This window comes from Phyllopteryx taeniolatus, chromosome 22, assembly GCF_024500385.1.
Source record: "Phyllopteryx taeniolatus isolate TA_2022b chromosome 22, UOR_Ptae_1.2, whole genome shotgun sequence".
Lineage (NCBI taxonomy): Eukaryota > Metazoa > Chordata > Actinopteri > Syngnathiformes > Syngnathidae > Phyllopteryx > Phyllopteryx taeniolatus.
In genome coordinates, this window is record NC_084523.1 from 575,596 (window position 1) to 588,109 (window position 12,514).

A 12,514-nucleotide genomic window follows, 5' to 3' on the forward strand; every position below is an offset into this window, starting at 1 on the left:
CCTAAGATTAATTTTTAAAGAAATATTTCCATAGTAAGCATCTGCCAGTACCGAATGCATCTCAAAATATGAAAACACTGAGATGTTCTTGAAAATAGACATTTACTAGAGATGCATTTACGAAACAACAAATCTTTGACCATGTTTGCAGCTGTTTTAACACATTACACAGCACACACACATATCCAGCACAATGCAACATTGCAGTGTAACAATAAGGACATTTGTCTTAAGGATGGATTTGTTCAAATCCTGGGCATTTTAACAAGCCCTTGAGTGCAAAGAACAACAGCGCCATATTCAATTTGAATGATCTTCACAGTTGTATCCGCCTGTGATATTGGGTGGGGAATGTTGACAGTGCAACACGGCGTCATGAAGGGTGGGGAACACCATCTCGGGGCTTGTAACTCCAGTGAAGAACTCCAACTGGTCCAGCTCAGACAGCAGGCTTCCTAGTTGACCCAAACAGAAATGTGTCAGATCAGAGTTAAATAACCTCATCAAATAGTGGGTTACGTTCAATTAGATGGTATACCCTGTTAATTACTAGGTGTGTCCGGAAGACACAAGCTTCCTTTTCCCCCCACCCGCTTCATTGGTGCCACTAGGGAGTCTCACTATAAACCCCTACTTCTTGAAAGAAAAAGAAAATAACCAGAAATTGTCCCTTTTAAGTGTGGAAATACAGTAAGGATAACATAAGGCTAATTTTGCCATATCACTGCCAAAACAACAATAGAAACATCTGCAACTTACTGCAAGGTGTTTTTTCTTAAGTTAGAAGTGGGCTGGAATAGTTTGGGCAGTCACAATTTAAGAGCTGCATGACAAAGCTGCTGTTTTTCAGAGTCTGGGAAGTAAACGCACTCGCACGACTGTTCCCCCCCGAAATGAGTCATTTTGATTGGCTCGCAAAGGCTACATGCACGGTCATGTGACTGCCTAGTGTCATCTGATTGGAGCAATGGACACCCTATGCGGAAGTCAAACATGGAGTCGAAAAATAGACACGCACACGCAGGAATGGATAAATAAAAGTAGCGAACCGGATGTCAATCATTGTAACCGAGTAAAAGTATCGATCCTCCTTCACATAAATAATCAAACCCAATGTTCTTGAGACTTACATTTAATACATTGGCCTTAAATACATTGGAACACAATCCATTCAATGACGCTCAATATGAGGCGACGCACATGGTGCTGGTTTGAACGTCAAAAGTTTCGTTGACTTTTGACGCATACATTTCAAAGGACATTTTTGTTTTGCCTCCCACCTGTATCAATTTTAGGAAGGTCCACTGTACCGTCAACATCTGTCATGGTTACTTACTGTTGCATCCAGCTATGACAACTCGAACATCTACTGCTGCATACTCCTGAACGACCTGCAGACATGCACAGTGGCGTATGGACTATTAGCATACATCGTTTTTTCAAAATCAGTGCTGCAGCAATGAACTTAGAATGAAGCATCAAGCAATGAGGTATACTTTGTCGCACACGTTCCACATAGTACCCTCAAGTTGACTTAACGGACTAAATTAATAACCTGTTTGATGGCTTTGGCTCCCACAGAGTCAATAAAGCCAGTGTGGGTCCAGTCCAGGATGATGGAGTGGACGGAGCTGAAAGACTGAAGGAAGGCAACCTCCTCGGACTCTGCCTCTCTAAGACCTTCTCCTAGACGGCCATTTGTCTGCTCTCCCATTGTTTTGTTAAAGGACAAAACCTCGTGCGTCATACCTCGTTCCTTGTCCTAAAAAGAAAATGCATATTTTCAGACTTAACATGAACTAACTAAGCGAAATATTTTTGGAGAAACAAAAACAGTAAATCAACGAAATTTGAATCAAACCTGCGCGGTTCCTTCACTTTATACAGTGGGAGGGAAAAGTATACAGTATACTACATTTTAGAAATGTGTAAGTAAGTATTACTCAAAAGTATTAGTAAGTAACTTAAATTGATACTAGTACAAGATATTTTTTGTTGTACTGAAAAGCTACTTTTTCCTCCTCACCCGCAGGTTTTTCAGTCCTGTCAGTACATGACACAATTGCTGTTGCAAAAGCAAATAGACAGCAGAATACATATTTAACCAGTACAGACATGTTGCATATTAGTCAGGCAACACACAAAGTCGTCAACCTACCTCAGTGTGTGTCTTTGACAAACACGTCAGACAGCTCTTGGCCTTTTGTTTTTTCTGAGCTTTTCTGGCAGCTTGTATGCATTCTGGGTTTACACCGGTCTGTAAAACAAAAGCATGCCAAAGATAAGTTCCAAAATATAGCCCATAAAAGTAAGTTTCCAAATAAGAACAGCTCCAGCTCAGAGCTCCTGAAATATAGCAAGCAGAGAGTTGGGATCACACATTAACCAGCTCAATGAACATCTAAAGGGCTGGTGATGAAAATTTACCAGAACAGGCTGTTGCTACATGTGATGGGATAATAATGTAGTCTTTTGAGTTGGTGTAGTAGAATGTGACCAATTACCAAAGGCTATTCTCGTATGCTGTTCCAAGTAAAGCAACTGTCAATTGTCAACAGTACACCCCGCTTTTGACGATCCATTTCTCAGCGAATACAACAATATGGAAGAAGGATTATGAAGAACGACATTCGCATGGACTTCGAGGACATTCTGGCCCACTAACCGGGGTCTCAGAATGGGGGGGGGAAGCAATGCACTTTTTGGAAGTGTATGATGACATTCGTATTCAGTTAAAAATGTTGGATGTGGCAAAAACATTAAAGTGGCAAAACTTTGACTATGGAATTCGTTATTTAAATTTCAGTTTCCTTGGGACACATTTTACTCAAATTCAAACAAAACTGCGGTTATACGTTCCATCACGGTTTAAGTATTGTGGCTCTTGAAAAGGTGGTTTATTTTCTATACCGTACATACCAACAAAAGAGTGGTTTACATTGTGTTCACACACCCGTGTACCAGTCCCAAGTTAACGAGGATTACCTTCTCTTTGAGAGCGCTCACATAAAGGTCACTGTTGGCAAAGTAGATTGACGAGTTGGAGTGGAAAATCTTAATCCTCTCGCATTCCACCACCTTGGTACAAGACAAATCACAGGTCGTCAATGTTAAGGGTGTTGGTGGGAACTTGGCCAGTGGACTCTCTTCTCAGCGCAACTCAATTTTCTCGACTAACCTCTTCATATTTGTCCACATCATAGTACAGTCCCGTGCTGGGAACCTGCCCGAGGACAGCATTTTTCGGGCTGCGGGACAAAACACACAGATTGCACCTTGAACCTGAATCACATGAAATTGTGAACACAATAAATAATTATATGATTGTCAAACTGAATATACGGACCTCTGTGTTCTATAGATGACTGTCAGTAAAGCAAATGCAATGGCCGAAAGAAGGCCATAATCCAAGCCCAATAGCACAGATGCCACAAAGGTCACCAGCCAGATGGCCTGATCAAGGAAAAAGATTCTGTTCATCTATTTTTCTGTATGCACATTATTCGTAATGAGCCAGGACTACCTTGCAAGAATACAAGTTCAGAATCTAGCAACTCAAGCTTAAGTTGATAGGCTTGGGGGAAAAGAAATACAATTAAAATCTGCATTCTATGAGGAGCCATGAGCTGCGATATTTTATCAGTTCCTTCAGCTTGGTTGCTTTTCCATTTCAGGGTTGGTATCACTTCGGATTTTCATCAACGCCGAACAAAAGTTTACAAAAACGGAAAACAAAAGTGGAGCCCTCGATTTGTTTGTCCATCTCTTTGTTAGTTACCAGGCTACTTCCAAGTTAATGGAGGATGACCAACAGATGGAAGGTCTATTATGATTCGGAGGGGTGGATGGTTCCATCGATGGCATAATGACCCCAAAAAAGTGTCTACAGTGTCTGCACCTTTATCCATATCCTCAGCGAGATGTAATAGATTCTTCCTTGATCTATGCACCACCTCTCTACAAAGTTTTGTGGTTTTGTATTTTTGCGTATTGATGTTAAATGTATCAGTCCTCCTATTAAGTCTTTTACTGTGTCTACATGACTGATGTGGAAAAAGGTGGACTTTTGCATTCTTCATGTATCCATCAATTTTCTATACCGCTTGTTCTCATTAGGGTCAAGGTTAGGCTATCGCAGCTGACTTTGGGTGCATTCGCATTTAGATTCAACCTATGGACAATTGGGCAACACCAAAAAAAAAAAAGTCTTCAATAAACCACGTTGTTGCATTACGTTACATGCACGTTGGTGGAATGTGGGAGGAAGCCGGAATACCAGGAAAAAAATATCAACAAAGCATAAGGAAAGGAGAACATTAAGGGGTGGAAGGTAATCAGACACCATTAAATTTGAATCTAAAGTTAGCAACAATGTTCAATTGAGGTCTTCCACAATGGTAAAGTAGTTCATACCAAACAATGTTAGAGTGCACCACCTTATTTTACTGTACAAGCACTGTATAGTGTATGCATTGTTTTCTTTGACTGACCAGTTCAATCTTGCTGGTTCTCCACAGAGCTGGGATGTCTCGGAACTGTTTGAACATCCCCAGGAGGTTGACCATGATGATGGCTGCCAATGCGGTCTGGGTCACAGAAAAGACAAAAGATGCTGCTGATAACTTGCGATGTAGCAGTGATTCCCACCCCGGGTGCTGTGGCACCCTGATATGCCGTACGAGACCAACAGGGGTGCAGCGGGAAATTAACCAATTTCACTTAATTTGTCTGAAAATGATTATCAATTACTTTGCTCATCTATCTACTGTATCTATACCAGTGCTGTATAGAGAAAGGCAGAACAATTAAATGCTATTCCATGAGACGGAAGAAGATACAATAACCAGAACAAGTCATGGCTTCCTGTGAGTACCGTAATTTCTTGTGTAAATAATTTTTTTCCCCACCATTATACATAGGTATAGGAGAAAACGGAAAAAACTTTCACATTTTACAAATGTATGCCAGAGGTTATGATAAAGCTGTACGCTTTAATTCCAAGATGTTAAGTAACGTGTGACTGCATATATGTACAGTTGTGCTCATAAATTTAGATACCCTGAAAGAATGTGTAATATTTTTATTCATTTAATTTATTTTTTTTAAATACGAGTGATGACTGAACAACAACCATCATCAATTTCTTTATAGTTATGTTTTGTTTAATGATAATGCTTTTCTGAAATGCTTGAGAGCTTAATTTTAATCCCATTAAAATCTAATTAAATGCGTTTCACCTGGCCCTTCATGTTTTCTTTAATTGTACCCATCTTACAAATTCTACCTGGGTAATCAAACATATGAGCACAACTGTGTGTTTTCTCATTTACTAAATAAAAGTTGGGCTGTGAATTTCAAAATAAGAGCAAGAAAATAAAAACAAAGTTTTACATGTTCAAATAAAGTTCTTAACTTAAGAATAGGTCTTTGGAAAAAACTAACAAAATACAGATAATACATTTTTTGATCATATGGGTAGAAGCAAAATCATGCATTGTAAAATGTATTACACATTGGTAGAAGGCTTTTCCAGAATTCTGAGGTCAACTTTGGGGGTGCGCATTATACATGAGAAATTACGGTAAATCAGATTTGTGGTCCAGATTTTACACTGGATAAATCAATTTGTGGGTACATTGAGACGAGACCATCATTATTTCAGTATTTTGTTTGGGGGTGTGCCATGAGATTTTGTTTTTTGAATTTAAACTGTCACCTGTGGGAGCGGCTCAAAGACAAAACCAATGGCGACGATCACCAGTAGCACCAAGAGAGACCCTAGCAGGCCTGCAATCTGAAGCGAACAGACAGAAATGACAGTCATCATAATGTCGCATCATCATTATGGTTTTACAACACCAATTTCACAAATGACCTGTGTTTTGCCCCCTGTGCTCTCCTGCACCAGGCTCCTTGACATGGAGCAAGTGATGGTGAATGTTTGGAAGAAAGAGCTGATGAAGTTACACAGGCCAAAGGCCATCAACTCCTGCAGAGAAAGCAAGGGTTAGTATTTGAGGATCGATACTATTAATTGCAATATGACCATTTTCTAGATAGGCAGTCTTTACAAAAGAAAACGGTCACAGTATGCACTGTTGACTCACGGTAAGAAAAATCATGGAAATTTTGTCAAGGACTGACCTTGACACACAAGATCCATTCAGATGTTTATAAACATTAAGTGTTCTTGCATTGTCATGGAAAAAAAGCAATCGTTAAATTTGCTACTCTAATTTAGTGCTAGAGTACACATATTCACAACTGAGATGATTGAGATGTGTTATGAGCTCGTTTTGCACTAAATAAAAGCCTAAATCAGTCATCCAACGAGGCAGGTTTAACTTCTGCTTTACAATGTTTACGAGAATGCATGGACTACTTGGATTATCTAGATGGCCAACAAGCAATGCCGAGACCGGTCCGACAAGTCTTGAATCAACCCTGTGAATTACATTGTTGACATAGCATTGTTGCCCGCTTTTCGTATGTACCAATAAGATCCACTGGAGAGTTACGCTTGAGACAAGACTTTCCAAAGTCTCGCAAAGAGGAAACCCAACACACACATCGACAAATTTAAATTACTTTAGTGTTTAGGCATCTGGTATTTTTCATTAGGAAAAAGGTCATTTGTGTGGTGCCAGTGATGGAACTATTTACAGAATACTGGAGTGCGCAAAGTCAGGTGAGGCATGTGTGAACTTAAACTATGCCCTGTTTGTGAACCACATCTGGAGAGAATTCTTTCCTGACATAATATATGCACTCCTGGCAGGCATCAGACTTAATTATCTTGCTACTTTAAAAAAAAAAAAAAAAAACAGCCTGATGGTAAACAAGCTGATTCATGTTAAATGTCAGTAGATCCATAGTTTTCCGCACCTGATTACTGTCCACAGTGTAGTTATGCTTCAGGGCAAAGATTTTGGCCAGCGAGATTCCCATGGAGTAGCCGACAATCGCAATAGCGAAGGAGTCGGTGGCCAAATTGGAGAACAGAGAGAAGTCTGGGGCGACCGGTGGGAGAAGCCTGACAACACACAAGAGGACGCTAGTAGCATTTTTCACATACAATACATTTCAGCTCTAGGATATTCTCCATTGTGATTTGATTTTGAAGTTGGTCAGAAATCACATTGGGCAATTGAGTTACATCATGTAATAACATTGCAAAAAAGCCAGGGTGTGCATTGTGCAAAACAACATCGGTTTGGCTAAAGACCCCCGAAAATGGCACCTACAAAGAGACACGCTTACGAAGCACAGTTTAAGCTGCAAGCTGTCAGTTCCACGGAGGAACATGGGAATCGAGCAGCCGCGAGAGAATTCAAGATCAACGAATCCACGGTTCGCAAGTGGAGGAAGCAGGAAAACGAGCTTCGCCAAGTCAAGAAGACAAAGCTGAGTTTCCGCGGAAAAAAAAAGAAAAAGAAAATGGCGAGGTGGCCCGAGTTGGAAGACCAACTCGAGCAATGGATTAATGAGCAATGAACATCCGGGAGAACCGTCTCAAGTAACCATTCGACTGAGTCCAAGTGAGGAAGCTTGCCATCATTCCGGGAGGCTTGACTAAGGAACTCCGACCGCTGGGCGTCCGTGTAAACAGGGCGTTCAAAGTGAAGTTGCGAGCGGCGTGGAAGCGATGGATATCACATAACTAAATAGATACCATAAACACCCAGAGATATAAGCACAGACACAAGATGTGTGGACTCTTACCCAGTCGGTATCTTCCCAACCACATCAACCTTATATCGACCTGCCAACGTCATCCCATAAGAGACGCCGGTTGACCCGATTACCACAATAATCTCCCCAGGAATAGGGATGGGTAGCTTTTTTTTGAAGCGCTCGTTGAGGTCTTTGATCACATACAGAAAGACGAGACACACGAGGCCCAGGATGAGCGTGGCGACGTTAGTGCTGGTAATGTCACTAAGTACCGCCTTAATGCTCTGGAAAGAGAGAGGGCAATCGATAAGGTTGATCAAAAACAATTCTCAAGTCCTGAATGCAGAATGTATACACATATATAAACTCACAAATATAACAGAGAGGGGTCCACTGAAACGCTTTGTTTTCACTCCCAGCAAGTATTTTAACTGAGACACCACTACGTGCACGGCGGCCGCTGTCGTGAAGCCTCGCACCAGGGGCTCTGTGAGGTAAATTGCCACAAAGCCAAACCTGAGAAGACCTAAAAGAATCTAAAAGAGAAAAGGACAACGACATTTCTTCGAGGCTTTCTTCAAATGACAAAGCCAAAGCAGCAATGGAGTCATGGACACACTGACCTGAATGATTCCCACCAGGGTTGAGAGCACCACAGCCACCTGAACCCTCCTGGCGTCACGATCCGCCACACTGAAGATGGCGGAATCGTTTGTCCCATTGACGGCTGGCCTGTGAGAGTCGGGAACCTCCCTGACCGCAACACTTCCAATCATTAGGCTTATTACTGCAAAGGTGCCTGCAAATCGCACACGTGGACAAATTTCACTTCAATTTATTCACTTATTGAATACACATGCATTCATTTTCCAACATTGCAGGGTTGTCTTGGCAAATGACTATGGTAAACTACACAATATGATTCATCATGTACTGCACATATTCATAAAAATGTGGTTAACAAGAACATTTTACAAACTATTTCAAATGATACATGAGTAGGGGTGCAGTAAATGACTGCTCAGTGTTTTCTGTTTCAGAATTGCTACATTTATGTTGGGTTTGTTTGTTCTACACGCGAAGCCACTGTCGTCTTTGACCACAGGACAACGCAGTGCACGACACCAAACCTGAGCACACAAACATTATCATCTCCACTGCCACATTAAATGAATACACTTGAGAGTCTGCCTGCATGTGCACATTTAAAACTAAAAGCTCCTCTTACCCTTCAACTTAAAAAAGCATCTCGGGTATTCCCACCACCTCTGCCAAAAGTGAAGAGATTATTTTCCCCGAGCACCTTATTCTCAGGCTATATTTAAATTTAGATTAGATTTTTATACTCTGTGCAATTGCAATGTATTGCTAATTTCCATACCGGCAACAGTACATTTATAATACAGTATTGTTTTTTTCCCCCCTCACCTATGGATATGTGTCTTGATGTGCCAAAGAAAGTGTAGAGCAGAACAGGGTAGAACGATGAGTACAGACCATAAACTGGAGGCACAGCAGCCAGCATTGCATAGGCAAGACCTTTGGTATGAGAGAGAGAGAGAGAGAGAGAGAGAGAGAGAGAGAGAGAGAGAGAGAGAGAGAGAGAGAGAGAGAGAGAGAGAGAGAGAGAGAGAGAGAGAGAGAGAGAGAGAGAGAGAGAGAGAGAGAGAGAGAGAGAGAGAGAGAGAGAGAGAGAGAGAGAGAGAACCGTGTAAATAAACTGTTGAATTCATTAGCAAAACTGTCCTCGCAAGTGACTGAGATAGCAAATGCAAAGCAAGCAGGGCGCAACAAACAGCACCTCAGGAGTTGGCAACACATCCTTCATTGTTATTCCAGATGATTCTCATGTTTGCTGGACAGGAAAACTCCTGCTGAGACTGGAGGCTGCTCACCTTGAGGGAGCTGCACAACTCCTGTGCTAAGTCCTGAGACCACATCGTGAAACAGGTATTCCCTGACAGGGTAGTTTGGCAGCCATACGAGAATAGGCAGGAAGCCGAGAACTGCTGCCTTTGCCCGCTGAGAAGAACACCTAAGTAAGAGAAGAAAATTTATTTAGTGATTGATTTCAGAATACAAGAAAAAATATCTAGTTTTGCTTACCTATGATCATAAGTGTTGGGAAATAACTAATTACATGTAACGAGATCACATAATTTTACGACACAATTTATGTAATTGTAATCAATTGCATTCATGGGACAAAATGTGCAATTAAATTGCTGTTGCTTTTGGAAGTTTCCATGATTACAATTTTAGTTACAGTTCAAAAATAGCCGCAAAAGCGCGGATTTGTTTTTTTTTTTCATATCACTTTCTGCTTCTAAAGTAGTGTCAAACATGACATACTTTTCCAAACATGATCTCAAAGTGCGGTACGATCTATTAGTCTGTCTGAGATTTTGAAAAGGTTAAACTCATAGTTACACTTTTGAACACTTTCATCTTAAGATTTTGGACATTTTTTTATGCAACATTCACTCATCAGGGTTGTCATATAAAGCGATACTGTTTAAATTGTGCACATTTGTCATTAGGTCAACATGGTATGGTCTTGTAGTTTTTCAGTTGCTGTACACATAATCCAAGAAACATTTCTTATTGCCGTATGTATTTAGTATTTACATTTGATTATGTTTTGTTATCAGTTTATTATTTGTGTAAAGAACAAATATGTGGTGAATTCCAAAACAATCATCTATGGTATCCACTTTTTAGAGCATAGGTGTCAAAAATCAAGGCCAGATGCGGCCCGCCACATCATTTTATATGGCCGGCGAAAGCAAATCATGCTCGTCAACTTCCGTGATTTTTCCTAAAATCTGTACCCAAATTCCAAATTGTCATAATAATAAACAATAGTGTTGAGATATTCCATTTTTCTGTTACCAAAGCCTTTTTCTACAGTAACTTAAACAATATCCTGTTGATACATTCATTCTGTTCAGATCCTTTCCCAGATGAGTTCAGGCAAAAAGCGATAATACACCCCGGACTGGTCGCCAGTCAATTAAAGGGCACGAATACAGACAGGATGCCTTACACACTCACATTACACCACCCCTGGGAATAGGAATTTAACCCAAACTGCCTGCACGGAGGTCAGGCGAGTGAATTACATAATTGTCACTTATAAAACATATTGTAATAGGGATGGTTTCACTCTTGAACAGATTATTTAAAGCATAAGTGATTCAGATGGGGGAAATTGTTTGAAATGAGAACAAAATGAACGGATGGCCAGCATCCAAGAACAAATGGTGGTCAAAATTGGACTTCCACTACATATAACGCCTCCACTTATCACAACACAAGCAATTTCCTTTCTCGACTTACTGGAAATACAGTGCAAGCTTCTGCCGGGCGGTGGTGGTTTTCTTTTTGCGGTGGAGGAGCCGTGACCTGAGGTGGGCCTCGTCGTAGACGGGCCGCTCAATCTTGTACCTCAGCAGCCTGTCTGAATCATCCACCTGGATTGCCGCCGCTTCTTCTTCTTCTGGCTCCATCAGCAGTTTTTTTGGTTTATTTCCAGTCTGTCTTCATTCCTTTGACTGATCCGTACAAACAACACTTCAACTCTGATAGTAAAGGAACAAACAAATACATCTCAATTTTCTTTGCATGGTTGTGTAATTATTATTATTTGTTTAATTTTTCTGCTTATAAAAGAGACTTTAGTTGAACATAGAACAATCATTTGCACATGTGGGTGATGTATGTAAAGATAAATACATAGATTTCCCTGTCAGAGTCTCTTACTAAAATGGAACCACTTATCAAATATAATTATATACAATATTAAAATAGGGGTGCTGTGGACTTAATAAGAGTCAAAGTCAGTTGACAGCCACTAGCTTCCAGTATTCCTGTCACTTCGTTAGCTAGCTAACATGGCATTAAAACGTGTTTTTAGCAAGGCAGCGAGGGGTTAAGAAATCAATTAAACAACCTGTCTGACCTGAAGACTTTTCTTTTTACTTTCGTAATGTAAAATAACACAAGGGTGTTAGTAAAAAAAAAAATAATAATAATAAAATAGTGATAATAATAAAAGAAGGGCTCGGAGCCTCTTACCTCCTCTCCTCTAGCTCTCGTTAGGATGCTGCGGGCTAAACGTGAACTTTATAAGTGTGACCTTATTTTGAGTTAAAGTTTAACAGAGGCACCGTGATTCGAGGACGGCGATTATGGATTCGACCGCTTGCAAAATGACAAGAGATCGCCTCATTGGAAGTGATGAGCCACTCGGTTGCGAGTTTAGCGTTCACTTCCGGTTTGTGAGACGAGCATTACGATGCGTTCTCGTGGTGTTCTTGAGTCAAATTGTTGAACGTGTCAAATCGGATTCACGAAAATACGACTGTTGCGTAAAACTCAGTTTTATAGCTAAAATAATTAGTCCGTAAAACGTGTTTAAAAAACAATGTATCCATTTGCTTCCATTTCTGTGCCGCAGATTATAGTTGAAGTAAGTTGTCTTCACTTTGACGAATCTATTGCTACTTGGCGACCGGTGACGACAGTAAACGTATAATAATAATAATAATAATAACAGTAACGGAAACAGAGGCATATATCCTGTTATTTATTTATTTATTATTTTATCTTTTAATTCTTTACCTAAAAAGCTGGCCTTTTACAGGGGTCAAAAACACATTTTGGGGCTCCATGAAATATAACTTTGGGACTCTCCATGTCAACACCACAAATTGAAAATGTTATTTGGGGTCCCTGTCAGTCAAGGGTCATTACAATTGTCACGCCACCACACACTTAGTGATGAGTTCCATATTATGAGGCCTATACAATATTATCTTACTCATGAGCGTGGATGCCT

The 12,514-nt window shown here is 40.5% G+C and overlaps 1 protein-coding gene across 1 annotated transcript; it reads right to left on the minus strand.

The window, feature by feature from the left end:
* Positions 1 to 83: 83 nt before the first annotated feature.
* slc26a5 (solute carrier family 26 member 5) lies at positions 84 to 11,957 on the minus strand. Its single transcript, XM_061762911.1, has 18 exons — positions 11,752 to 11,957; positions 11,014 to 11,255; positions 9,570 to 9,709; positions 9,103 to 9,213; positions 8,298 to 8,473; positions 8,046 to 8,210; positions 7,723 to 7,958; positions 6,886 to 7,033; positions 5,876 to 5,989; positions 5,717 to 5,794; positions 4,491 to 4,586; positions 3,347 to 3,453; positions 3,179 to 3,248; positions 2,986 to 3,078; positions 2,159 to 2,257; positions 1,556 to 1,762; positions 1,337 to 1,391; positions 84 to 455 (listed from the first exon to the last, which is right to left on the minus strand). Exons 2-18 carry the CDS (start codon positions 11,181 to 11,183, stop codon positions 301 to 303), a joined length of 2,220 nt encoding a protein of 739 aa, XP_061618895.1. The 5' UTR covers positions 11,184 to 11,255; positions 11,752 to 11,957; the 3' UTR covers positions 84 to 300.
* Between the last annotated feature and the right edge of the window lie 557 nt (positions 11,958 to 12,514).